The 27,737-nt window shown below is 47.4% G+C and overlaps 1 protein-coding gene across 3 annotated transcripts; it reads left to right on the top strand.

Moving 5' to 3' along the window:
* Positions 1–72: 72 nt before the first annotated feature.
* INTS1 (integrator complex subunit 1) lies at positions 73–27,723 on the top strand. Of its 3 annotated transcripts, none has more exons than XM_027469242.3 (47): positions 73–232; positions 329–619; positions 1,163–1,359; positions 1,599–1,736; positions 2,459–2,618; positions 2,911–3,016; positions 3,288–3,474; positions 3,597–3,742; positions 4,033–4,174; positions 4,524–4,700; positions 4,926–5,034; positions 5,559–5,679; positions 6,363–6,440; positions 6,949–7,106; positions 7,650–7,746; positions 8,181–8,272; positions 8,608–8,668; positions 9,034–9,231; positions 9,549–9,678; positions 9,770–9,949; positions 10,041–10,190; positions 10,753–10,932; positions 11,128–11,232; positions 12,152–12,319; positions 12,683–12,794; positions 13,226–13,387; positions 14,584–14,730; positions 15,103–15,201; positions 15,580–15,704; positions 16,416–16,670; positions 17,331–17,490; positions 18,095–18,235; positions 18,632–18,812; positions 18,894–19,017; positions 19,538–19,656; positions 20,703–20,790; positions 21,422–21,648; positions 22,195–22,318; positions 22,793–22,926; positions 23,230–23,422; positions 23,642–23,769; positions 24,254–24,366; positions 24,924–25,034; positions 25,903–25,973; positions 26,534–26,625; positions 26,739–26,848; positions 27,142–27,723. In XM_027469242.3, the coding sequence occupies exons 1-47, from the start codon at positions 175–177 to the stop codon at positions 27,255–27,257; spliced, it is 6,561 nt and encodes a 2,186-aa protein (XP_027325043.1). In that variant the 5' UTR covers positions 73–174; the 3' UTR covers positions 27,258–27,723. The 3 variants fall into 3 exon arrangements, with proteins under 3 accessions (XP_027325043.1, XP_027325042.1, XP_027325041.1); XM_027469241.3 differs by having other exon boundaries at positions 74–232; positions 13,229–13,387; positions 24,921–25,034; XM_027469240.3 differs by having other exon boundaries at positions 74–232; positions 24,921–25,034.
* Positions 27,724–27,737: the final 14 nt, after the last annotated feature.

Raw genomic sequence — 27,737 nt, 5'->3', positions numbered from 1 at the left:
ATATCCCCCACACCCCGATTCCCCCCCGCTCCCCCCGGGGGCGCTGTGTGCCCTCCTCCCTCCTCCTCCTCCTCCTCCTCTCTCTGGTTCCGCCGCGCTCCGCCCGCTTCCCCCGGGGCCGCCTCAGCGCCGCGGCGGCCGGAGCGGGGCTGAGGCAGCGGCAGCGGCTCCGCCATGAACCGCCCGAAGGCGGCGGCCGTGCGGCGGCCGGGGGCAGTGCCCAAACCCTCGGGTGAGTACCGGGGGGCGGCGGGGGGGTGTCTGTGGAGCTGCCCTCGCCTCAGCTCAGCTCAGCTCAGCTCATCTCACGGCCGTGCCTCTTTTGCAGCGCACCCGCCGCCCGGGGACTTCATCGCGCTGGGCTCCAAGGGGCAGGGCGGCGAGGGCAAAGCCTCCGGCTCGCTGCTGAAGCCGGCCCCCGCCGGGCTCCCCTCCGAGCGCAAGAGGGACGCGGCCGCGGCTCTGGCCGGGCCCCCCGGGCTGGGCGGCTTGGCCAAGAGGCCCAAATTGGCCTCCACGCCGCCCCTCAGCGCCCTGGGCCGCCTGGCGGAGGCGGCGGTGGCGGAGAAGCGGGCCATCTCGCCCTCCATCAAGGAGCCCTCCGTCATCCCCATCGAAGGTAAGGCCGGTGTGCTGCTCTCCTGGTGGCCGGGGTAGGGCTGTGGGAGCCTGGCTCAACGCCCGGCAGCCTTTCTGTAAACCCCCCCGTCTCCATTTGTTCTCTGTCCTTGAGGGTTTCACCCCCTGGTTGTGGCTAAAGTCACGGTTTTGTCTCCTCTCCCCTCTCTGTGTCGGGTTGTCCTCGCCCTGTCTGATGGCACTACACGGAAACCTTACTGACAAAATCTTTCTGTGGTGTTTCACTCACGTCTGTCTCCTGCAGACCGGATCTCACTGTTTCTTGAAGTGTCACCCCGTTTTCTGGCATTAGGTATATTTACAGAGGATTGTTTTAGCACAGACCAACCCAAAAGTAATCAACAGGGTGTTGTCAGGCACAAAATGGGATTTTTAATAGGGTGTGGATAGGGACAATGCCTTTGTGAGGAGTCAAGGTAAGCAGATCCATCCTTTGCTTTCCACACGGCTGGTGCTGGCAGCATCCCGGGGCAGGTTATTTTGCCTGGGGGTATCAAACTCACGCCTGTGTTGGTTGCTGCAGTTGGCCCCACGGTGCTGCTGGAGGAGATCGAGGCAGCAGAGGCAGAAGGTAACGATGACCGCATCGAGGGGGTGCTGTGTGGAGCGGTGAAGCAGCTGAAAATGAACAGAGCCAAGCCCGACACCACGCTGTACCTCAGCCTGATGTACCTGGCTAAAATCAAACCAAACATCTTTGCCACCGAAGGGGTTATTGAGGTGAGGGCTGTGCCGTGCGGGGACTCTTGGGCTTTATGAGGTACCTTTCTGTGTGTTTCTGAAGTACATTTCTGAAATTCCTGCCAGTTGTGAGTGTAGTTGCAGCTGCCCTCCAGCTGATATCAGAACATAATCAGCGTGTATTTGTAAATACCACAGCTCTATGGTAATTACTGAGATTTGTATTTCTTTCTTGGTAGATTGCTTAATTTTATTGTATTTTTTTTATAATATTCCAGGCACTATGCAGCCTGCTCCGAAGAGATGCCTCCATCAATTTCAAAGCCAAAGGGAACAGCCTCGTGTCTGTCCTGGCCTGCAACCTTCTCATGGCAGCTTACGAAGAGGATGAGAACTGGCCAGAGATCTTTGTCAAGGTTGTTGAACACAGGATGCTCCTGCAGGGCTGAGGCACTGGTGGACACATGTATAAAACCAGCCAGGGTTGGGAAGTGCTTGTGTTGGGGGCAGGATAAGAGCAGAGGATTTATTATTGCTGCACGGCAAGGGGGTGTCCTGTGATCTATCCCTCAGCATGGTGGAGGCAGTAAATGGGGACTGGGCTGATGCTGTGTGGACAAGGGAAGGAAAACGCAGTCCTTGTTTTCACCAAGGAAAACCTCCACAGGCTGTTGAAGTGCTGTGGTCTTGTTTGCATTTCTCTGCTCTTCTCTGGGATGCCGTTGATGGTGTTTGCTAACATAAGTGTCTCAGAGACTTTGTGCTCTATAATTTATCTGCAAGGATTAATGTTTTCTTGTTGATCTAAAAATGAGAAGGTTTTGAAAGGCAAGCTTCTATATCTTGGAGGTAGGAGTTATGGTTAAATCTTTGTTAGAGCTTAATCTGACTCCCTGCTCGAGAGGGAGAGTGCCCATAGAGGTTAGGATGCGGTGGTTTGGTGCTCTGCTCTCATATGATTTGCCTGCAGTCATCTGGTCTCAGTTTTTTCATCTATGCATGGCTATGCTAGTTTCCTAGTTCACAGTTGCATGTTGAAAATAAATGATAACTTGGGAAAGTCAAATATTCCTGCAACAAACGTGTACAAAAAAGCTTGAGCACGGTTTGTGTTCTCTGTGGCTTTTTTTTCCTTTAGGTTTACATTGAGGACTCCCTTGGGGAGCGCATCTGGGTGGACAGCCCTCACTGTAAGACCTTCGTGGATAACATCCAAACAGCTTTTAACACCAAGATGCCTCCTAAGAGCATGCTCTTGCATGGCGAAGTTGGCCGTAGCAGTGGGGACCTTAGTGCTGGTAAGAATGTGCTTAGGAAATAGGAGCCAATCCTGTAAACCAGGCTTTGAGTTTCTAGTGTTGATTTTCCATTATTTAGTGTCACTTTCGTTTCTAGTGGATGTTTGAGTGAAAGCAGTTAAAAAGACTTGAATGAAGGACCTGAGTGTGTTGTGATGTGGGAAGGTGACGAGTTGTGGCCTCCTCCAGTGTTGCTGATGTGAACCCTTGAAAGAAGCTGAATGCGTACGAGTGTGAGCGATCGATCTCTGGAAAGAGAAATGGTCTCACAAAGTGCACTGGTCTTTTGTAGGGAGTAGCCCCCACCCTTCCATGACAGAGGAGGAAGACAGTCAGAGCGAGCTGCTGATTGCAGAGGAGAAAATGAGCCCGGAGCAGGAGGGCCAGCTCATGCCCAGGTAAAGTGCATTCCTCTCCTGGTGCAGCCGTGTGGCAGATCTGTCTGTGCTCACCCCCCTTGTGGTGCTGCAGCAGAGAGCTCCCTCTTTGCAATACCTGTCCTGTGGCACCTGCTAGAGAATGTTGAACATCAGGAGAAATTAATAAATGGGTGTTGGTTTTGGTTTTTTGTAACCTTTATCACAAACAAGAAAGAATGCTGATCTCTGGACGCAGCATGACCAGGCTAGCTTGTGCAGAAGTGAATAAAACACAGTTTGTATGGCCCAGGTACGATGACCTCGCAGAGAGCGTGGAGGAGTACGTCCTGGACATGCTGCGGGACCAGCTTAACCGGCGCCAGCCCATGGATAACGTCTCCAGGAACCTCCTCCGGCTGCTGACAGCAACCTGTGGCTACAAAGAGGTGCGACAGATGGCCGTGCAGCGGCTGGAGATGTGGTTGCAGAATCCCAAGGTAAGAACAGAGACTGAACCGTGCCTTTACTTGGGCCTGGTCTGGAATCCAGCCTGGAGGTCCAGTTCCATCTCTGGTCTGCGATGTCAGGTGGCTGCAGTAGTTTTGTTCTTCCTCTGCAGTTGACCAAGCCAGCTCAGGACTTGCTGATGTCAGTCTGCATGAACTGCAACACCCACAGCTCAGAGGACATGGAAGTGATCTCTAACCTGATCAAAATTCGTCTCAAGCCAAAAGTCCTTCTGAACCACTACATGCTGTGTGTCAGGTGAGTGAGCGACTGGGTCTGTAATGGGAAGAGAGCACTCCGGATGATGTACATGGGGCTCTGTCTCTACAAAGTGTTTTTAAATAACAGGTGTGGCTGTGGGGTGTTCTGTGTCACATTCAATTTAATTTCATTAGTCTGGAAGTCTCAGTAATCCTTTGGTGTTGCTGAATGTAGGTGCTGCCCCCACCATCTTCACTTTTTGTGTTAAATACTTCAGAGAAAAATCAGAACAATGGACCTAGCTGAAATGAAGTCTCAGCTCTGATACCTGTGGTCTTCCCTTGCAGAGAGCTGCTGAATGCACACAGGGATAACCTAGGCACGACAATTAAGTTTGTGATTTTCAATGAGCTTTCAAATGCAAGAAATCCCAACAACATGCAGATCCTGTACACTGTTCTTCAGCACAGCTCAGAGCAAGCTCCAAAGGTAGGTGTAGTGTCTTGTGTGACTGCTGGTGGGGCCAGACCCATGCTTGAGAGTTTTAGCTGAACCGAGGCTCAAATAAAATCTTCTCTTAGACAGCTGTGGGATCCACGTCATATTGGTTTGAAATTAGGTTGTTACACTTGTTAGGAATAAACGTGTGTGGGCATTTTCTGACTCCCACATTCAGTGTGACCAGCCCTGTGGTAACAAAACTACATGAGAAATGTTTTACAGCTCCCTGGGGTCTGAAGGACAAGCATATTACCGGTGTTGTTTCCATGTCTTTTCATTCTGTGGTTGTGGATATTTTACAGTGCACTGAAAGCTTTCTTTTTCTGTATGGTCTCAGTACCTAGCGATGGTGTTCCAGGACCTGTTGACTACTAAGGATGATTACCTGCGGGCTTCACGGGCACTGCTGCGAGAGATCATTAAACAGACAAAGCATGAAATCAACTTCCAGGCCTTCTGCCTGGGCCTTATGCAGGAACGAAAGGAGGCCCAGTACGCAGAAATGGAATTCAAGGTACCACTTTGTTTGACCCGTGTGCCTGCTGAATGGTACTCACAGTGTACCAGACTCTTCTATATTTGTTTCTCTGGCAGATCTTATCCGTCCCCACACCTCTTATTATCTGATTAACTCAGTATTCGTGTCTTGCAGTTTACAGCAGCTTTTCCACATCCCGTTTTGATGACAAAACACTGTTCCAGAAGGCAGCTTTGATTTGACTCACTCCTGTTTTTTTAGGAGCGGTTTGTCATCCACATAACTGATCTGCTGGCTGTCTCCATGATGCTTGGTATCACAGCCCAGGTGAAGGAGGCTGGAATTGCCTGGGACAAAGGAGAGAAAAAAAGTAAGCAGACAGCCCAGATTCCATTTGAAGATGGGTGGCTTGTCAAATATTTCCTGGCTGTGTTGGGACTGGGGTAACATTGCAGCCACAGTTAGAAAGGGGCCTCTAAGCCTCCGTTCTAAGTAAGAGCATGGGGTTGCTTGCTGTTCTGAGACTAGCAGAGTTGGGAGGTGTGCCATTTGAGTGGCTGGGTGGAGAAACAGGCAGTTTTCATATCTGTGGAAAACATAGATGACTTATTGCAGAGAGAGCAGAGCTTTGGGGGACATTGAAGTGACTGCCCAGATGTCTTCTCACAACCCTAATTCATTTGTGGTGCATCTTGGCATTTTGTTGTGCTTCACTTTGACACATCTGCATGTTCTGTCAGTGCTGGCTTGCTAAAGGCTGTCTGATTTCTCTCCCCAGCTTACTGACTGTTTATGCTCAGAGCCCTGGTTACTGTTGGTCTTGAAATGATGCTTTCTCCTGCTTTGCTCTGTATGAGGCTGTGATATGTGAGTGGTTTGTAACCTGTCTTTCAGACCTAGAAGTTCTGCGCTCTTTCCAGAACCAAATCGCTGCTATCCAACGCGATGCAGTCTGGTGGCTTCATACGGTCGTTCCATCTATCAGCAAGCTGGCTCCCAAGGACTACGTGCACTGGTAGGAGCATCAGCTTGGGCATCTGCTGTGCCTATCCAGTCTGTTTCCCAACTGTTTATGACATGTTAGGAAGACCCATGCATGTACCAGGGTTTGGTTAGATCTCTCTTCCCCTTAACAGACAGGGAGCAGAAATAATGTTTTAGAAGGGTGCAGAATGGGACTGTCTCCCCTTCAAGAATGCCAGCAAATGCACCCTCTCACTGGAAATACGTGATAATGGAAAACTTCTGATTTGTATTATTTGGGTTCACCCTTCTGGCTCAATAGGGAGTTTCCAGTTATCTGGTCAGGAATGATTCCTGTGGACCCCTTGTTGTCCTGCCTGACATCCTTTTTCAGGCCGTATAGTTGAGGGCCCCGTATATATTACTGTCTTCTCTGCTTGCCTCTGGAGATGAGATCATATCCTAGGGTGTGGTTCAAGGCATTACTGAGGCAGGTCAAGCCAGAACTAATAGTGTATGAGGTGTGTTCACTGGAAGGTATAAAAGTCCAATGTCTATACCGCATAGTCCTCTTGGCTCTGATTAGCACTGTCAGTTTTAGTAGGCTAGTTTATCTAAGGAGGCTCTTGCATGTGTAGAATGGGTAGCGTTAGAAGGAGTATGGGGAGAGTGGACTGCTGAATGTGTTCCTGAGCTTCACACAGGTAATATTTGCTGTTCTCTTCATCCTGACAGCCTCCACAAGGTGCTCTTCACAGAACAGCCAGAGACGTACTACAAATGGGACAACTGGCCCCCTGAGAGTGACCGCAAGTGAGTGCGTGCTCCATCCATGGCTGGGAACGTGGACCAGAGCTGTAGCTGGAGGCAAAGGAATTAGTGTTTTCTGGTGCTCTTTATGTAGCTCTTTGTTGGAAAAGCTTGGAACTGTGCCTGATTTTTTCATCCTTGGTTACAGTGCCTTAAATTGGTGAATGTTCTTTCAGTCTCTCTCAGTTTCTATTCTTGATTCTTGTTCCCTGTGGCAAGCTGCTCTATATCTTAATGCTGTAACTGTAAGAAGGGCAGGCCTGCGCTGTATGGTTTGTACTGGTATAATGTTAGGGAACTCGGACTCCAGCAGGCTGAAGTGCGGAGGTACAAAGCAATGCAAACAAATTGTTTCTGGCAGCTGCACTTGGAGCTGCAGACCAGGGAAAAGGTGGTAAACTAAGCTGTGGGTTATTTTGTGCTCAGATGAGCTGTAGGGTCTGTGTGGGGTTTCAGCAATGTTCATGCTACTGTCAAGGGAAGCATGATTGATGTCTGTTGTCTCATGCAGCTTCTTCCTTCGCCTCTGCTCTGAGGTGCCCATCCTTGAAGACACGCTGATGCGGATCCTCGTGATCGGTTTGTCAAGGGACCTCCCTCTTGGCCCTGCGGATGCCATGGAGCTTGCTGACCACTTGGTGAAGCGGGCTGCGGCTGTGCAAGCCGATGGTAAGACTGCACAAAGCTCCAATGGTAACTTCTGTGTGTCCACTTATCACCACCCAGGGCTGAGACAGCTCCTACCGTGTTCCAGAGAGCCCTTGCAGACTCGGAGTTAAGATACAGTGAGTTAGAAAGCTCGCAACAAAGTTTAAATGGATTTTTAGCTTCAGAGCCCCAGAAGTTCTGAGCAGACTCACTGCTTACCTGAAGGAATGCACTTGAGTTTTGAAAAAGATGTGGATAGCAGGTTGGATTCATTGTGGGGGAAAAAAAAATGCCCTTATGAAGAATTTAAACCAAATTGCAGCTGAAAACACAAGGTTTTTGAGTCTTTTTTAAATATCAAGTCTTTTTTAAATATTGCTGCTTTTTAAGAGTTGTGTAGTGTTGTTTTTTATTGTTGTTTTTGTTCTAATTCTGGAATATCATGAGAGCAAGACCACAACAGCATAGTTGCTTCAAGTTGAATTTCTGTTAGTGTTGCTTTTCTTGAAGGACTTTGCCAGGTGGGCCAGTCGATAACTTGTTAGGTCTTTTCTCCTCTTCCAGATGTTGAAGTCCTGAGGGTAGAGAGAATCCAGCTGATCGATGCTGTCTTAAATTTGTGCACTTATCACCATCCAGAGAATATCCAGCTACCCCCAGGGTAAGGCTTGTCAAGTAGATAATCGCTGTGTGACCTAGCTCATTTTCACCTTGTTGTGACCTAGCTCACTTTCACCTCGTGACTAACAACACTAGCTCACAGACTTCAGGATGCTATTTCCCATTAGAATTTTTAATAACAGAATCACCAGGGAAAACCTTTTCAAAGTCATGTTCTGGTGGAAATTTCTCCAGGGCAAGAAAGTTCTGAGTCATGGAATGGAATTTCCTCTGCAAGAACTGTGACCTTTCTGCTTTAGAATTTTTCAACTGAACTCTGTTGTTGCACCCGTGAGAGACTTTTTCATTTTTTCCTTCCTGAAAACCACTGAGCTGGTGTGACTGAATTCAGTGCGTGACTAAGGAGAAGAGTAGGCTTGGGATGCCCTCCGGTAACCAAATCCAATCACTTGTATCTGTTGATGTCTCTTGCAGGTACCAGCCTCCAAATCTAGCTATTTCTACCCTGTACTGGAAAGCCTGGCCTCTCCTGCTTGTAGTGGCTGCGTTCAATCCTGAGAACATTGGTGAGTGTGGATGTTTCTCAGGGTTCTGGTTCTGCTGCAAAAATTGGCGAAGGTGCTGGGTGAAGTCTAGTTGCTTGTGTTGAAGTCATATGCTGGGATGGCAAAATAACTGCTGTTAGCTAACTGTGCTGTAATGCACATTCCTTGTGTGTGCAGAAATGCACAGTGGGGTGGTTTGGACCAGCAGGTGGCTGGGATTACAGTTTCCATGCCCTGAGTGTGGCAAGATGTTCCGAAGTGTGTGTGTGTCTTCCTATTGTGGATTGCGATAGGATCTCAATAAAACCCTGACTGGTTTCCTGTATCCCTGACTACCCTTCTCTTGTGTGCTGCAGGTCTGGCTGCGTGGGAGGAGTACCCCTCTCTAAAGATGCTCATGGAAATGGTCATGACCAAGTTAGTATTGTCTAAATCCCCCCCCTAAATCAAATAAGGGCACCGAGCGTGTATTTCTGAATGAAGTTTGTGCCAGTTGGCTCCTTCCTTTCTAGTGGGACGTGTAAAATAGCAGGTTGGCAGCAACACTATAGTTTGAGTGGGAAAGAAGCCTTCCCCCAACAGAAATATTATCAACATGGGAATAAAACTCAGAGCATGATTGTTGCACGATTTACTGAAAAGGTCTCGAGTCTCCCTGGCTCTGTTGGGAAGCTGCCTTGCATTTTCTGTGTTCCCTAATGGAACTGAGGCCATAGAGACATTATGACTGTTTCATAAATTCTGAATTGGACAAGGTAACTGTTTTTGACTTGTTTTCTCAGCAATTATTCCTATCCTCAATGTACCTTGACGGATGAAGAGACGCGCACAGAGATGATTAACCGTGAGCTTCAAATCTCCCAGAGAGAAAAACAGGAGATCCTTGCATTTGAGGGTCATCTGGCTGCTGCGTCCACAAAACAAACAATTACAGAGAGTAGCAGCCTCTTGCTATCCCAGCTGACAAGTCTGGATCCTCAGTAAGTAGCCTTCTGCAGTCTGGTGCTATCAGGAAAACCCAGTTAATGCTAGTTAAGAAAATCTACTGTTGATAGGGTGGTTGGGGTAGGCAAGAAGAGCCCCAAAAGTTGGTCGCCTGTGTGATACGTGTTGCATTTAGTCCTCGTCCTTCTGTTGTAACCTGAATGTGGCCATCACACACTGCTGACCTGATCGGTCCTCAGTCCTCATTAGTACCAGAGTGAAAGCGTGCCTTGTCTGTGAATAACTTCTTGTGAAACTTGTCTGTTCACTTCTCTCTGTTCTCACTTCTTCTCTGTTCACTTCTTGTTGACAGGGGGCCCCCACGCAGACCTCCGCCACATGTCCTGGAGCAGGTGAAAAGCCTGAACCAGTCGCTTCGCTTGGGCCACCTCCTGTGTCGCAGCCGTCATCCTGACTTTCTTCTCAACATCATTCAGAGACAGGTAGGCTCTCCTGATGGGTTGGCTAAGTTAGGATCTGATCCCTCATCTCTAAAACTTGAGCAGAGCAAGCAGGGCTTCTTCTGTTTCTTAGGCCTCGTCACAGTCAATGCCATGGCTGGCAGATCTGGTTCAGTCCAGTGAGGGCTCCTTGGATGTCCTGCCCGTGCAGTGCCTTTGTGAATTCCTGCTTCATGATGCTGCTGACGAGTCGACCTCAGGTGAAGAAGAGGAGGAGGGTGAGAGTAAAGAGCAGCGTGCCAAGAAACGCCAGGTGAGTGGTCTCTTGGAGATCAGTTCTGTTACCTACTTTCTGTGCGTCCTGGATTAGATTTCACTGGAAAGGCCAACTCCTTGTTCCACAGAGACAACAGAAACAAAGGCAGTTGCTTGGACGATTGCAAGACTTGCTGTTGGGTCCCAAAGCAGATGAACAGACAACCTGCGAGGTGCTTGACTATTTCCTGCGACGCCTCAGTTCCTCCCAGGTGGCCTCACGGGTCCTAGCCATGAAGGTGAGTAAAATCAATATCTTGACTCAGGTTTATCAGAAGCTAAGGGCAGATTCTTAGATTCTCATGACTGCTGTGCAGTGCAATTTTCATGTCAATTGTCTTTAGTAACTCATCTCAGTCTCCAAGGCCCATCAAATGCATTTCTGCTTCCTGCTGCTCAGAAGCCTTCTCTGTTCAACAGCCAAGTAGTACTTTTCTTAAGATAGATCTGGATTCTGCTATGTTTCCTGTGAAGTTCAGGTGTAGACTCAGCACATCATGTAGTATGAGGAGTAATTGGCAGCAGCTGTTGCCAGTGGGGAATGTAAATCAGTAAATGCCTGGTGCTCTAGAGCATAGTCAAGGCAGGCAGAATCGCAGAGTTCAAAAGATTGTGCTTAAAGAGGATTGAAACTTTCAAGCATGGTAGCTGTCAAGCAAACATGTTGTGAGACCTGTTGTAGGCTGTGTGTGCTGCATTTGCATCACTCCATGACATTTGAAGCTTGTTTCTGTTCTGTTTACTAGTATGAAACGAGTGATCCAACTGTGACTTCATATGCATGGGCTTTGATTTCTGCAGGGCCTGTCCTTGGTGCTGTCAGAGGGGGGGCTGCGTGATGGAGAGGAGAAAGATCACCCCATGGAAGAAGACTCTGGGGATTCTGAACTGCTGCAGGGATATCAGTGGCTGCTGAGAGACCTCCCGAGGCTGCCACTGTTTGATAGTGTTAGAGCAACAACAGCTCTTGCCTTGCAACAGGTAAACTTTTGCTGGAAGGGATAAGGGGCCAGCTGTGGGGCAAATTATTCTTTATTTTATTCATGCTAAAACAAATCTGAGCAGACTGCATGTGGCTGTGGTGTCGACATGTTTATGTGCATGCAGAAGAATGTGTTTTGCTGGTGCTTAGTTTCATTACCTCCTGATCCCTGATGAAAGGAATTGTCCTTCTAGGCCATTCACATGGAGACAGATCCACAGACCATCAGTGCCTACCTGGTGTACCTCTCCCAGCACGCCCCAGTGGAGGAGCAGGGACAGCACAACGACCTCGCTCTGGTGAGAAGGCAGGGTGCAGGGGCAGAGAGGTTATGAGGGAGACCTGACATGTTGAACTCCTTGCAAATGGCAGTGGTATACAGGTGACTTGCTGTACCATCAAGATGAGGTTTTCAGGAGCATGTGAATTTGATGGTCATGGTCATGTTTCTGGGTATGTGTTGGAAGGCAACCTGTGTCTTTGGTTTCATATCATTCAGACAGAAAATCAGAGAGTAACAACTTCCAGTCCTGCAGCCCATCTCAGCTGGCATGGGGAATGCAAGAGTGGAGAGTGGCTTGAAGGCAATGCCACCGTCTGGTAGTGGTTCTCAAGTAAGCAGGTGCTAAACCTGCAGTCACATACATTGGGTGACAGTGGGAGGCCAGGAACCTTAGTGGTGGGATATGCATTCTTCTGTAACTGAAATTGGATTTCTGATTCTTTTTTTTAAGGCTTTGGTGATTTTGGATGTTTGGCTTGTATGCATCGTCACTCTTGGGTGCGCTTTTCATTGCTTTTAAGTTCACTGACCAACATCCGTTGTAGCAGTCTTTGAGATTCAGTTGCATGGATCTAGAGGCTCACAGGCTCTTTCTGCCTGCAGAGGTCTGCTTAAGTATATGGAGATTGTTAAATAATAATACCGTTTCTTCAGGGGAATGTGTTTTTTACTTCATAAATACTGCTAAATGCTCCCTTTTGTAATGGGATGCATCAGAATGCAGCTGTACTACAACTGGTGATGCTGTGAGGTATCACAAGATGCATGCAAAGCACTTGAATTCTTCCTGATTTGACAGTTTCACTCTTGACTCCACGTGGTGGTCTCCAGTGTTATCTGGGCTGGTGATGGAAACTGGAAGATGTGGCAGAATAAGGCAGGAGGACTCGTGTACGTTGCTTAGTAAAGATCCCATGGAAATTTTTCCTTTTCAGGATGTGGCCCGGCTCATAGTGGAGCGCTCTACCATCATGTCTCACCTCTTCTCCAAGCTCTCGTACTGCGCTGAGTCGGATGCGGTGCTTGTAGCTCTCCTCTCCATCTTCTCTCGCTACATCAAACGCATGCGCCAGAGTAAGGAAGGCGAGGAAGTGTACAGCTGGGTGAGTGCCTCTCTGCCTTTCTTAAGCAGGTAGAAGAAGAAAGGATGAGTTTAACACAAGAGATGCCCATTGTGGGTTACTCAGTATGTAGAAACCATGTCTAGTTCAAGGATCCTTGATCTGAAAATAACTGGGACTTGGCATAGTATCAGAGCCAAGTGTGCATGTACACATAGAAAGCATTTTCTTTTCCTTTTGTATCTTCTTTTTCCACTGTTGGAGATACTGGGGCTTGGTCAAAGTCTGACCAGACCAAACCTGTCCATTCTCATATTGTCCTTTCACCTGCTTCTCGCAGATCTCACTTTTTGTTCTTTCCCCACCATTGTTCATCTGGTTTTCTTCTGCTTTGCTTTTTTCCAGTCAGAGTCCCAGGATCAAGTGTTCCTTCGCTGGACTAGTGGTGAAACAGCCACTATGCACATCCTCGTGGTTCATGCCATGGTTATCCTGCTGACACTAGGGCCACCTCAAGGTTAGTGAAGTATGCTCAGATGTGTTCAAGGGTCTGTGGACTGGACAGAGAGCCTTTCTCTATCTGCATAATGAATTAGGCTGTTGTTAATTCTGCTTACAGCCTTCTCCCTTGCAAAATTTGCTTGTAGCTGTAGGAATGTCAGAATAGTGCTGCACGGAGTGAAGCATTTGCAGGCTGCCTTGTGCAGACAGCAGGAAATATTACAATGGTGGTGTGTCCCCCCTGCTGAACAAAAAGGATGCAGAGGGTTATTGTAGGGTGAGAACTGGGCACTCAGATTCACAGATCATGCTTCCATTTGGTAGTATTTATTCCCAAGTTGTTTCTAGCCTTTGAGCAAGAAGGTATTCTGGTGCATTGATTTGTACAGAAGTGTAGTATGTTTGAAGTGCTTCTGAACATAAGAGATTTTTCTGTCTGCTCTTAAGCAGGGGATGGTGATTTTTACACGTTATTGGATATATGGTTCCCGGAGAAAAAGCCTCTTCCTACTGCTTTTCTGGTTGACACCTCAGAGGAGGCTTTGCTGCTTCCTGACTGGCTAAAGCTGCGTATGATCCGCTCCGAGGTTCCACGTCTTGTGGATGCAGGTGAGCCTGTGGGATGTTTGGCCTTTCAGACCCTCCGGTAGGAAAGGGAGAGTCTTCCCTGCTCAAGCCTTCTGTGTGCCCAACTGTCCTACTTGAATGCCTTTGGCGGGGCAATCAGTCACTGCAGACCCTGCAGCTGAACAGAGAGCTGGGATTTAAAAGGCATTGTCTCTGGATTTTGTGACAGTTGCAATCTGAGCGTTCAATAGATTCTTCACTGTGTCCTTTAGGGAGTCAAACAGATACGCAGAATATGAGTTGGTTCTGGGTTCTGTTGGGGGTTGTCCCAATGTTTATTCCCTCCTCAGCCATGATTTGTAGCCCATGTACCATGGGTTTGAGAATGACTACAGCCTTGCTGAACTATCACACAGGTTAATCCCCACTGCATTAAGAGCAGAACTCAGTGAAAGCTGAGGCTGAAGGAGGAGTTTAGTGCCTATGACAGAGCTCCTTACTGCAGTGTTGAAGGCAGGTCCTCTCACTCTGATCCAAGTGCTGAATCTCAGTGGCGTTTATAAGCAGTGTCACTTACTTTTAAAGCATGGGAGAGTCTGTATGACTACTGTGCTTTCTGTGTATTTAAAGGAAATACAGGAGTGTGAATTGGATGGCATCTTTATTACAACAGTTCAGATTAAATTAAGCTACACGATCAAAGACAAAGCACTGCTTCCATAGGACATAGCATGCTTGCAATGTGGAGAGCAGTGGCTGAAGGATGTGAGCTATATCTGTAGTTACTTGTATCCTTGCACAGCTTGTCAGTGCTGTCTGTCTTCTTGGTGTTCAGAGCTTTGTCCCTTTCTTACTAATTAAATGACAGCTCTCTATAGCCGGTGATTGAATTATTCAATAATTCCTGCCTGGAGCCATTAACAGATAGGGTGGAAGTTATTTTTTAATATGGATGATTGGGTTCCTGAGGTTTTGATCAAATTAAACGGAAGATCAAATTAGTCAGCGAGTGAATTAACTGAAAGATGCAATAAGAAGGTAATGATTTGCAGAGCAGTGAAAACATAGTAGGCAGCTGTCAGACTTCTGGCTTTAGGCTCTCTGCGTCCCTGTCATGAATGTGCCACTTGGTCCAGCCAAAAGTACAAATACCAGGTGATAAAAATGACCCTGTATAAGCAATTTGGTGGTCTCAGGACTTGGTGTTTTTCAGCTCTTTGTATCTTTGTGTATTTCAGCTCTGCAGGACCTGGAGCCACAGCAGCTACTTCTCTTTGTTCAGTCCTTTGGAATCCCAGTTTCCAGCATGAGCAAACTTCTGCAGTACCTGGATCAGGCGGTATCTCATGACCCACAGACACTGGAGCAGAACATCATGGACAAGAGTAAGAGCTCCATATAAGATTACTCATTTTAATTTTTCTTACAGTCACATCCTGTGACTTCCTGGAAAAAATCCAAACTACTTCTGCAAACTCTGCTTTTGCAGCCTGTTGTCTTTCCCTGGTGCTTGTCTAGATGACTCTTGGCTGTATTTCTTGAAGTAGAGAAGGATTTTTCTGGATGGGATTGTAAAGAGTCTAGAGATAATCTGGAGGCTAATTTGTAAAAGAAATAGGGCTGACTTGCTACATGTTTACAAAGTTCATAGTAACAACAAATTCTCTTCACTGTGGTAGCTACACTGACAGCAGCCAATTCTGTACTTCTTTACTAAAGAGGGTGAGACAACTTGTTTCTATTTTGTCTTTTTTCAGACTACATGGCTCACCTTGTGGAGGTTCAGCATGAAAGAGGAGCGACAGGAGGCCAGACCTTCCACTCGCTGCTCACAGCCTCCTTACCAGCCCGCCGAGGTAATCTTACCAGCCCAACGTTGCCTAAATTTCTGAACATCAGTCTTCTTCCTCTCAACGGCAACAGGGGAAAGACATTTGGACTAGGAAGAACTGTTTTCAGAAGCAGTTGTGTTGCAATACATTTGCAAGCTACAACTAGACACTAGTTCTTCCTAGAGTTTTTCACTTCTGTTAAGGGGAGAAATTCTGGTATTCTTGGAGTTTACTGTAGTGATTTGTTCTGAGAGGTATGGAAAAGGTGGTCTTGCTTGGCCTTGAGGGAAAAGGATTCTGAATGAATTCCTCAGAGACATTAAAGCTGAAGGTGATCCAGTGCTAGGCTTCCAAATGTTTGTCAGCATAACAGCATTTTTCTTTATTTTGTTATTATTACAGACAGTGCTGAGACTGCAAGATCAAAATCTAGCCCTGAGAACAGTCAAGGCCAGAGCCGGATCCGGACTTTAAGCCAGGTTCGGGTTCTGGGCCCAGAAGATGACCTAGCAGGCATCTTTCTACAGGTACTGGTGTAACCTCAAGCTGATTGTCTCTTAACTGCTTCCCTGCAGCACCTTTGTAAAAAACATATCCCTTATACTTGCATCTTTTTGCCCTGTTCTTTCTTCAGCGTTTGCAGACAGCAAGTAAGAAAAAGCTGCATAAAATAAGGCTGCGTCATTACAGCCTGGTGGAGTTGATACTGGACAGATTTTTTTCTTGTAATTTGAACATAATGTGGCTTTTGATCATGCCTAATGCTGTCAGTGCTTACTAGCTTGTTGTCATCTCTGCACATTGTTTGTTCTGTGTATAGTGCCTTTTTTCTCTGCAGTGCATGGAGGATTTGTGAAATGCTCACAGGGCCTTGGCAGCAAAGCTATATGTAAACAGCTTTTGTACCCTGGCATGTCTGCTAGCAGAGCCTCCCTCTCTCTATTGACTTCAGGACAAACCTACAGGGAGTTAATTGGCCAAGTTGGTTGCCTGTGTTTGGGCAGTGTGGTGATCCCCCGCAGTGTCAGTGTTGACAGTCATATTGGTGTTGCATAGATGCTGTGCCTTTTCCTGTACCAGGCACTAAAAAATTGAAAAAGCTCTTTGAAGGTTCTGGTTAGTCCACAGTCAGTATGATTGTACGAGGTAAATCAATCCTCTGCCTCAGGGATGTGTATGGTATAGCAAGTCCTTTCATTTGTTTTCTCATAAATGTGCTCTGCTTTGTATCCTTCCAGCTCTTCCCACTAAATCCAGACCCACGGTGGCAGAACTCAAACCTGCGCCCACTTGCCCTGGCGTTGCAGCAGGCCCTGGGGCAGGAACTGGCTCGTATCCGCCAGGGGAACACGCCAGTGACCGGGATCACCGCGCGACTCCTCCAGGCAGTAGCTGCGCTGATAAACTCACCGCATAGCGGGGCGCTGGTGATGGCAATGCATCGCAACCACTTCATCTCCTGCCCGCTGATGCGCCAGCTGTACCAGTATCAGGTGAGCAGCATATTGAACAAAGAGGGGTGAGGAGGAAAGGAAAATCTGCAGTGCATCCACTCTGCTGTGCGCAGACCCTCTACCTGTGTAGTGCTGGACGTACAGCCTGGGGAGCGTGGTACAGAGGGACTCAAGCTGTCCCATGGACACATGGATACAGGCTGGCCTCGTTAGTCTAGCAGTGCTGAGAGCTTGTGTGCAGGGTTAGGTGTACATTAACCAATCTGGTAACTCTGTGGCACTGTGGGTTGGCTGCTCTGGGTCTCTTGGTTTTGGAAGTTCCAATTTGTGCTGTTTTGCAGCATGAACATGTCTCGCAAACCAAGGCATTTGCAGACAATTTGAGAGTAGAGGTCTGTAATTCCTTAGGGAGCTTTGGAGCAGGCTGAGAGTTAACCAATGAAATATCTCATTCTTTTCATCATGGTGGAGGAAGGCACAAAGTTGCCCTTAGTTATGCTTGGAGAGGTATTTTGGGTGTGATGGAGTTTTCTGCTTTGTACATCAAAGGCTGCTGCCTTGATACCTATGAGCTGTGGTCCAACAGAGTAGGTGTGCTCTGTGTATTCTTGGCAGTACGTGTCACTGTCTGCCTCTCCTGCTGTCTTTGCTCTGTGATTGAAGTGTGTATAAGCAAGTCTCTTTTGCTGCTCTCCCCAGCGCTGTATGCCACAAGACACTGCCTTCTCCTCACTCTTCTTCAAAGTCCTCATGCAGATGCTGCAGTGGTTGGAGAACCCCGCGGTGGAAGATGGGCCTCTCCGTGCTCAGTTGAAGGCCTTTGCTGTGCAGTACTCCTCAAGGCACAGGATCAGTGACGGTACTGGCATTGGGCAGGTTGTGGGAGTCAGAGTAGACCAAGTGGGACAAGAAAGGGAAAGAAATGAAACTGCACCCAGAGCAGAAAGTGGGTGGGCTGTAGAGGTATGATTAGTAGTGAACAGGGGGAGAAATTGTTTTTGTACTGTGCTATAAAGCTCCATGAGGAGGCAAACAAGTAATTTGGCTACAGGGATTTGTAGTAGACACCTAATAGCATCTCACCAAGCAGAGTGGATCTCAGGGAGAAATTCCAATTGCTCAGGCCAGGTATTCCATGCTTGCTGTTGTCCTGGAAGATGAGCGCACAAGAATGCTTCTGAAACAAGGTCACATCAAGACTTGTAGGGTTACTGTCATCTGCCATCTGTAGAGAGGAGACTGAGAGCTTAGGCATGAAAATGGGTTTGTGGTTATATTTTCTTAAGCCATATGTCTCTGCAACATGCAGAAAAGCTGTCAAGGGTTACAGCAGGAGTAAAATGATAGTAGAACATAGTAGATGTGTGTGTATTAGTTGTGCCCTGCAACCACTTGGTGCATCTGTAGAAGAGAAGCCTGATGTGGCTTGTCCCTGTGATGCCAACATTGTAATTTCTTTGCAGTTCGAGGTGGCTTCTTGCACCTCACAGAAGCTCTGACTTTCCGTCGTGACCCTGACTTGATCAGCTCCACAGTACGTGCCATCATTGCAACGCTGAAATCAGGAGAGAAGTGTAACGTGGAGCCGGAGCTCATCAGCAAAGGTGTGTCTGTCCTCTCTACTTCCCCACTGCTGCAGCAGGCTGGACTTCAGCCCTTCAGGGGAGTGCTTCGTGTGTAGGCAGTGGGAAGCTGCCTTCTTCCTGGATCAGAAAATGCAAACTGATCTGAACTTGGTCCTGTCTTGTATCCCCTCCTTCCCCTGCACTGGTGTGTGGGTTTATAAACCGTGGCCTGTGTCTGGGATTAAGTTCTTCAGCAGACTGCTGGTTTCCAGTAATCCCGTGAGAAATAGAAGCCTACTGTTCCAAGATACAAATGGCTTCCATCCTCCTTACTGAGCCATGCTCTGGGAAATTCATTGCCTTTGTGATACCCTTACGATGTTCCATAGCTTTCACCATATCTTGTAGCTATTGACACATTTCTGCCTCTTACAGCCCTTCAAGGTCTGATTGAAACTCACTCGCCATACTTGGAGGAGCTCCTGACGGTCCTCTTCTCAGCTACTGTTGAGACCACTGCCAGATTTCCTGCCATGAAACCAGTTGCAGTGGTGAGCTCCTTGTTGCTCCAGGACAAAGAAGAGACACCAGTGAAGAAGGAGCTGGACAGTTGCAGGTGAGTCTGGGTGATGTTGGGAACTCACTGGTAGGCCTGGTTTCAATGGCATCACCACTGATACAGGCGTTTTCTCCTCAGCACTGAAGCCGCTTGGCTGGGGCCCTCCTCTGGCCTTCTGAATGACTGGCTGGAGATGTTGGACCCAGAGGTGATAAGCAGCTGCCCTGATCTCCAGCAGAAGCTACTGTTCTCCTGGAACAAGGTAAGAGTTGGTGGGCAGAGGGACTTCTGTGCTGAAACGGCATTTCTGGGGTGTTGATCTGCACCTGGAAACAGGGCAAGGGAATTCTTTGTTTTTCCACATTGCTATGTTCCAAAGCCATACAGGTTGACTAAGAGGGGGATTCTAGTACATCAGATCAAGTCATGTTTCATCTGATCTTTATATTTCTTCAGGCCTGTTCTTTTCAGGACTTCAGAGCATGACAGACACAGCCTAGTCCCATAATAGATCAGCCAGCTATGTTTTCAGTGGTATTTTTGCAGTCAGATAAATAGCCTGTCCAGAAGTGCTATGCCAAAGCTAAGACTAAAACTGAATTTCATGGATACTGCCGTGTGCTTTTAGACAGTTTTGCAGTTCATATCCTAAATCCATCTGTTGTCTTCTCTGCTATGTGCTTGCTTGTATTGTCATCCTTCTGTAAAATACAAGCTATCTCCTGCATCCACCTCACAGTAATGATTTCTTTATACCAATCTTCCTTGTTTCGTACTTCCAGGCAGGATCCCAGGTGCCTTCCTTCCGTCCATATCTCCTGGCTCTTCTCACTCACCAGTCCAGCTGGACCACTCTGCACCAATGCATCAGACTTCTGCTGTGCAGAAACCGGGAGCAGAGGTGAGTCTTGTTTTTTGGGCCAAGCAAATCGCCCAACTTAAAACGTTATGTCTGAGAGAGCAAACAGAAGCTGAGAACAAGAGCTGCTGCATTCCACGGTGCGTCTGCCAAGAGATGTCACCTAGCCAAAAAAAGGCTTTGTGAGAGGGATGCTGATTTCAGTCATGCTGATTTGTGTACCTTGATATAAATATTACCTGCTGTTTGATGGAAGGAGCACATAAAGATTTGGCTGTGTTTTAAACAGGAAGTGCTAATCGCTGGGTAATCTATCTAGCATTGCCCTTGTTGATAATCTTTATGAACATGGGGTTTGAAAGATTGCTTGGATAGCAAACTGTTGGGAGTCTCTGTACCTGGGCAGGCTCTGCTGGATCTTTTGCTTGTACTAAACTCTGTTACCACTCTTTATCCCCCTTCCTGGCGTCAGGCCCCCAGTTCTGATCTCTGGAGCAGCCCCAGCTCTCAGCTCCTATATGTTGCTCTCAAATAATGAAGCTCTACTGCAGTAGTGTAGTACCGTGTTTAAATTTGTTAAACTTACAGACCAGGAAACACTAACACTGGTGGCAAGTCAGGCCATGATTTAACTAGCAGTGTGTCTAAAGCTGGCAGTATTTGTTTCTTGCTATTTTATTATTGATCTCCTGCTCACGAACACTTTCATTAATTTCTGCAATCCAGGATAACAGATAGGATGTTTTGGATTCTGGGGCAGTATGGTCACTGGTCTCCTTGTACCAGTTGGTTATGTTTATGACAGACTTCTGGCTTTGTGGTGCAAGATTCTGTAGCTACCGTACTCTTAGCGAATGCCATTTGCTCAGCTGCATACCCTGTGCTGTGCTTACTTCAAGAAATATTTAGTCACAATCTGGGAACAGAACCAAACCCCTTCTTGGGACTTAATGGATCCTATTTTTACATTTGCAGATGTTTTTCTTCACAGTATTTGTGATGTTTAGAGACGATACCATGTGTTTGTGTGCTGCCTGAGGGCTGCTTTGACTCTAATTGCAAATCTGTCTTCTTTTGTCTTCTGGCAGGTTTGACCCAACTGCATCCTTGGATTTCTTGTGGGCCTGTATTCATATCCCTCGGATCTGGCAGGGAAGGGACCAAAGAACTCCTCAGGTAGTGGCTCAGTTCTTCCAAGATTCATCTTCAGAGGGGGTGCGAGGTGATGCTTTCACATTGCCTGGCTTTCCATGGCCAAGAGGTGGCTGAAGTGATAGGGGTGCAGCATGCCAAGTTTGCTGCCTGTACCTCAGCTGGTTGCTTTGCTGCTCTGCTCTGCTAAATATTGCAGTGGCAATTTGGGGTCCAAAAAGCTCATATGAACACACATAAGTTTGCCCACTTGACATCTCCTCTGCAGCTCCAGCAGAGTTGCCACAATATCCATTAAAGATCTAGTCAAAAGGCTACAGCCGTGAGCAAGATAAAACCCGGTGTGGAGTAATTCCCACCGCACCGAGAGTAGGGGACTGCATCTCTCTTCCACAGAGGAATTTTTTTGGTTTGATGATTCAGTTATGGCTTCTGTCCCATCACGCATGCTGGGTTGGAAGTAAATGAGTTCAGAAATAGTAGAGGGGTAAAGAGGTTTTTCTTTGGGGGGCTGGGATATGTGCTTTCAGACTTCCTGGATACAGAGCAGTTCTTAAGTCTGCTTGTAAGAGATGCTCCTTTTTATGTGGGGAAGGCATAACTAGAAGGGACTAAGGGTCTAGGGATTCATTTTGAGTGTTGTCTCACATAACAGAAGCGCCGCGAGGAGTTTGTGCTCCACCTAAAAGCACCAGAGTTGATCAGCATGGTGGAGTTGATCCTGGCTGAAGCAGAAACCAGATACCAGAACACAGAAGAGGCCTCCTGCACACTCATCCAGTCTCGACTGCCTCTGTTGCTCAGTTGTTCTCATGGGGACCTTGAGAGCATCAAAAAAGTAACAGAGTATTTGACCAGCTGCATCCAGCAGTGGGGAAGCAGGTGGGGTTGCAAATGGAGAGCACTGTCTGCTCTAATTGTAGTTATTTGGGCACAGGTAGACAGGTAATAAGGAAACTTGCCAGTATATCTTCGTTAATAATAGTGTTCCAGAGCCCATATGACAAGTGCTTACACACAATACTCTCTCAGAGATTTGGGGGGAAATAAGATGCCATTTTAAGTGCTACTGGAACCAGGAAGGTGACCTTAAAAGTGAAATTGCAGGGCACTTTTGCGTTCAGGAATACAGGATAAAATGCTTGATGTAACTTTTTTCCAGCATTGGAAATACCGTAGTGGTGTAGATCTGTGTAGATTGCATGTTGGATCCCTGTGGACTGTGCATGACTTGAAAGTAGTTAAAAGAACAGACTGAAAAAACACTCATTCAGACTGAAAAAACACTGATTCAGATTAGTGGTAGCTGCACTCTTACACAAGATTTTTGCCAATGCAAGAAGGTTGTTATGAATCTGATGGGTCTGGGATGTTTTCTGGTGGAACTAAAGCAGTAACCAGAGGGTGACATCTCCCTTTTTTCTTCAGCTCTGTGGGAAAATGCTGCCAGGACCTTCTGCTTCAGATGTACCTGCAACTACCTGAGCAACTTGTGTCTATGCCTGAGGTGCTTCTGAGCAGTGAAGGAGCCAGGGACAGCAGCACTTGCAAGGTAAATTTAGAGACACGGGAAAGCCCCTCTCCAGCTGTGCACCCAGATTGAATCCTACCATGACTAAAAGGAGAGGACTGTCAAATACTGGCTGGGTCATTTTGGTTTCTTTACCTTGCTCTTCAGTTGCCCCTTCCCTGCCTGCACTCTCAGGAGCAGGGAGTTCAGGTGTAGTTTATTTTGCAGTGTCTGACTATAAAATAACTTGAAGCTCTACTTATATAAATTTCTGTGTGCCAAAGGCTTCTGTAAAGCACAAGTGTGCAGGCGTCTGATCCTGCTTTGATGTCTATAGGAACTGTGGACTTCAGATCCTGTGCCAGCTGGAACGCTGCATCTGCTCACAGGTTCTAGCTGAAAATAATTTCTGTTAACCTCATCTGTAGTTGGAATGTATTTGGGAAACACTGCTGAAGAGCCAGGGGCTTGCTTTTGCTTTCAACTTAACTGTTTACTCACTACTTTTCTTTCTAGCTCGATGCCCTGGTTCACAGATTCATTAACCTCCTTGCAGACACCAGTGACTCCAAGTCGTCAGAAAGCCGCGTGTGGGATGCCAACATGGCCTGCAGGAAGCTAGCTGTGGCTCATCCTATCCTACTTCTTAGGTACCACTCTCCCCTTTCACCCTCTGTGTGGCTGGGTTCACTGAAAAGCATCCACCGTTGCCCTAGAAGGGGAGTGAGTTTGGAGTAATCATGATGGTTGTGATGGGATCTGCATTCATGTGTGAAAGTTAAGAGAAAAGCAGCAGAAATTGGAAATGGTGCTTGCTGATTCCATGGATAACAGGGATTAAACCCAGAACCCTGGGAGGGGATGAGGGATGCTAACAAGAACTGAGGTGTAGCAACCTGTAACTGTGTCTAGGAAGAGGCTAGAGCTGGGTGTTGTTCTGTTTGGTGTTTCAGGCACTTGCCAATGATTGCAGCTCTGCTGCATGGCCGTGTTCACCTCAATTTCCAGGAGTTCAGGCAACAGAACCACTTGACCTTCTTCATCCACATCCTGGGGATCCTGGAGCTGCTTCAGCCACAGGTCTTCCAGAACGAGCACCAGGCGGCACTATGGGACTGTCTGCTGTCCTTCATCCGGCTGCTGTTGGTAGGAAAAGTTCCTGCTCTGTATCCGTGTGTGGGCTGCCAGCCACTAGAGGGAGAGCCTTTGCATAACTTAGAGCTCAAATGTGTATCAAGTACTGGGGGGAGCTTAAAGGGGAGGCCAGAGATCAGGAATCTAATCCTTGAAGCCCAGAGGTGCAGCATGGGGCAGTGCATCACTGCTGTTTTGTGGTTAACTCTCATCTTCCCTACCCTTTCTCAGAACTACAGGAAATCCTCACGGCACCTGGCTGCTTTCATCAGCAAGTTTGTCCAGTTTATCCAGAAGTACATCACATGCAATGCTCAAGCATCTGTTTCCTTCTTGCAGAAGCACTCCGATCCACTCCAGTAAGCTTCCTTACCACGGTTAGCCCAATGGAGGGCTTGGCCAGGCAGGCTGCCGTGAGATAATTGGACAGGAGACAGCAAGAGGATGTAACAATAGCTGTTAATGTGGCACTGCTTCATCCTCAGGTCACTTAAATGTCTTAAGATGAGCAGTCTCCCTTTTTATAGATGAAAGCTAAGCCCAAAGAAGTCAGGTGACAATTCCAACTCACATAATGCCTTAATGCCCCTGTAAGGCACTGTGGTGCCCTGCAGACATTTCCAGAGAGCCAGTAGGAGGGGCTGTTCCCTGAGCAGTGGCTGCAGGATCCCACCTGCAGATGTAGGTACAAATGAGTTTGAGTTTATTATGCTGAAAGGAGAAATCTTGTTTCTGCTTCTAAGAAATTTGTTTCTACCCTATTTCAATGTATGTACATGTGCTGTTAGTTGTCTACACACCTTTATTGCTATTTAAAGTTAAATGTGCCATCTGTTCCTCTAGTGACCTGTCATCAGACAACAGTGACCTCGCGATGTTGAAGTCCCTCCTGGCTGGGCTGAGTCTGCCCACTAAGAGTGGCATCTTGGACAGGGGCTCTGAGGAGGAGAAGGATGGTGAGTCTGAGTGTTGGAAAGCTATTCCAGCTAGTGAAAATGCAGTACGTTTTGAAGTGCAGATGCTTTTCATGGAATCACAGAATATTCTAAATTGGAAGGGACCCACAAGGATCAAGTCCCTACTTCCAGTGAAAAGGTATTTAGAATGGAGAACAGCACTTGTATGCTCAACAGCTTGAAGCCAGTATCTGGGACAGGTGATAGATTGTTTTCCCTGTCACTGGTATTACTACTGCTGTGGAATAGCTCTTGGTGAATTTCTTTCCTGTGGATTTTACCTTGCTCAGACTCACTTCAGGGTCAACCTGTCAGGAAACCCTAAAGTTACCTTGACTTCTCCACTCTTCTCTTTAAAGTTAAATGGGAAAACTCTCCAGTATTAAGACAGGTCAGGAAGGTTTGCTCTCTTCGCATCAGCAGAGGTACCAGAAGGTGCAGTGGGGCTGGAGGCCGAGAGCCAGGAAGTCTGTTAAAGTATTGCTGGTCAAGGGAACACTGGACCTGTCTCCCTGCTAAAACTAATAGAAGTCACTGTTCTCTCTCTGCCCCAGAAGAAGCAGCAGCTGGCTCTCTCCCCCTTGTCAACGTGTCTCTCTTCACTCCTCTTACACCGACTGAAATGGCCCCATATATGAAGAGGCTGTCTCGAGGCCAAACAGTTGAGGGTAAGTGAAGACCTGCAGAGCTGCACAAGAACATAAGGCACGTGCAGACAGGTGCCAGCCCTGTTATTAAATGACAGCTGCAGGCCAGTTTCCTCTTTGTCTTGTTTGGGAGTCTCCAGCAGTTAAGCTTGGGTTTTGTTTTGGATGGACTCGTCCGTAACCTTCTGTGATTGTGTGACAGAGGCTTCCCATGATGCTGTTGTCATTTAGCGTGGCAATACTGCGACTGCCTCTGCTTTGGAGCTTTTCAGGGATCTTGAAGGTACTCTGGGAGGTAATATGAGTAATTCAGGGCATGCTACAGTTCATGTTCAGCCAGCACTGATGGTGTCCCAGCTCAGGAGTGCTGATAGGAGCGTCTTATTTTATGCTATAAAAATACCAGACTGATTAGAAATGGAGTTACTAACAAACTTCTTGGATGATCTTCCTGAAAGAAAATCACATTAACCTGGTACGTGGGAAGAACACGCTTTTTCTCCAAAGGTCTTCTGAAATCACATGTGTCCAGTGGTCATATCAGACTTAAGTTGTGTTATTGGGGTGACAGTTTTCCTAGAAACAGGGGGAAGAAATCCTGTCTGGGCACTGTTTTTAAAAGAGGCTTTCTTAAAGACCTGTCAGTTACAGAAGGTACTCTGGAATTGAAACCTCACACCCCACACCACTCCTTCCCCTGCCCGTGTCACGACAGTGCTTGGTGGCCCCACCTTGGGCAGTTTGCTCTCATCCTTTTTGAAGAACTGCCTTTATTACTCTAGCTGTGTGTGCAGGTAGCAAAAATTGACTGATTGAAGACGTGGATTTATAGCTCCTTTGCTGGATCAGTAAATTTCAGTCACCCCTCTCAATCTGTGTCTTCCACCAGACATTTTGGAGGTGCTGACAGACATTGATGAGATGTCCAGGCGGAGGCCAGAAATTCTCTCCTTTTTTTCTGTGAGTATGGTGTCTCAAACTGCCACTAGAAATAGAAGATTCTTTTCACCACAGTCTGTGTTGCATGGCCAGCCTAAGTGCTATCCTTTCCCTGCCTTTTGGGAGGTTGTTAAATTTCTCTGAAGATGCTGCAACTTCAGTTGGGCTTTCTGACAGCAGGCAATATTTACTTCCCTACTGTCTTCTCTCTGTTGCATGCTGGATACATCATCATCCATTTTAACTTTTCTGTATATCAGAGGAAGAAGTAATCTTCTGTCCCCTTCCCAGTAATGGGGCAAGAAGAGAGCAGAACAGCTCTGCTTAAAAATAAATAAATAAATAAATAAATACTGAAATACAAATAAATTTCAGCTGTCCCATGTGCCATAAGTTTACAGGAAGGTGTTCTAGAACATTTAAAACAGCATGATCCTTATCACACAGAGGGATTTCCTATCTCAGCTAGTACCTGCTGGATGTATGTAGGGCTGGGTGGGTGCTGAAGGGGCAGTACTCAAGTCTGCACAGTTTTGATCCCTGGATGGCCTTGTAATCCTTATTTTTGCATCTTCTCTCAGACAAACCTACAGAAGCTGATGAGCTCATCAGAGGAGACCTGCCGAAATCTGGCCTTCAGCCTAGCTTTGCGCTCCATTCAGAACAACCCCAGGTGAGGACTGCAGGGACTTGGCTACTGTGAGTCCCTGACGGGCACTGGCTGCCCGCTCCGTGCCTGCTGATGGCGATCTGGTCTGTGCTGACATTGTGATGTTTTAATCCCAGCATTGCTGCAGACTTCCTTCCTACCTTCATGTACTGCCTTGGCAGCCGAGACTTTGAGGTGGTGCAGACAGCGTTGAGGAACCTGCCTGAATATACCCTTCTTTGCCAAGGTACGGTGGCATCTGCGTTCTCTCGTGCTTGGGAGCGTCACAGGGGAGGTTTGCCAAAGGGACAAGGAAGGCTTCCATGAACAGATTTGCTCCCTTGGGGTTTTCCTCTCTGAGTTGTGATCCCTCACATAATCAGGTACCCACAGGGCTGTTAGATGGTGGATTATGCCCCGTTTTTACAGAAAGAGAGGACTTTTTGCACGGCTACAAACGTTCATCCAGGTGTTCACTGCTGGATTGCTGTTGCCATATGTTGGAGCTCTCAGTCCTCACGCTGTCTCTCCCTTTCACAGAGCACGCTGCAGTGTTACTGCACAGGGCTTTCCTGGTGGGGATGTATGGCCAGATCGACACCAGCTCTCAAATTTCAGAGGCCTTGAAGGTTCTGCACATGGAGGCAACAATATGAACACGTGGTTCTGGGAGCTCTGCTTCCAGAGGAATGAATTTAACTGGACTCATCAGCTGCATTGAGGCCCTGTAAGAAGGCACTTTATTTCATCCCACGTGCTGGAGGATCACAGATGATGCAGCAGGCCAGACTGCTGGAAGGGGGAACGTGCTGACCGAAGATCAGAACGGGCAAGGACAGATCTGTCTGGCTAAGATGCCATTACTGTGGGAGAAAAATCTCCTGAATATTGTGCCAAACAGGGACCAGTTCTGTCATGGGTTCTTAGAGCAGTGGCTGTCACTCCTTTTATTTTTTTCTCTAAGAGGGCAGAGCTGCTTAGGAGAGCAGAAGGGAGCACTGGCCCTTGCATTTGAAGTCTGTGTTGGAGGAAACGTGGACACGTGCAAGGGAAGAGACCATTTTGTGTTTCAGGGGGAGAGTGGGTATTTTTTTTTCCCAATTAAAATGATCTTTGTTTCCACTGTGCCTTTCTCT

This window comes from Anas platyrhynchos, chromosome 15 (genome assembly GCF_047663525.1).
Source record: "Anas platyrhynchos isolate ZD024472 breed Pekin duck chromosome 15, IASCAAS_PekinDuck_T2T, whole genome shotgun sequence".
In the NCBI taxonomy this organism is placed as follows: domain Eukaryota; kingdom Metazoa; phylum Chordata; class Aves; order Anseriformes; family Anatidae; genus Anas; species Anas platyrhynchos.
The sequence above is the reverse complement of the archived record's forward strand: the minus strand, read 5'-3'. Positions and strand labels throughout refer to the sequence as shown.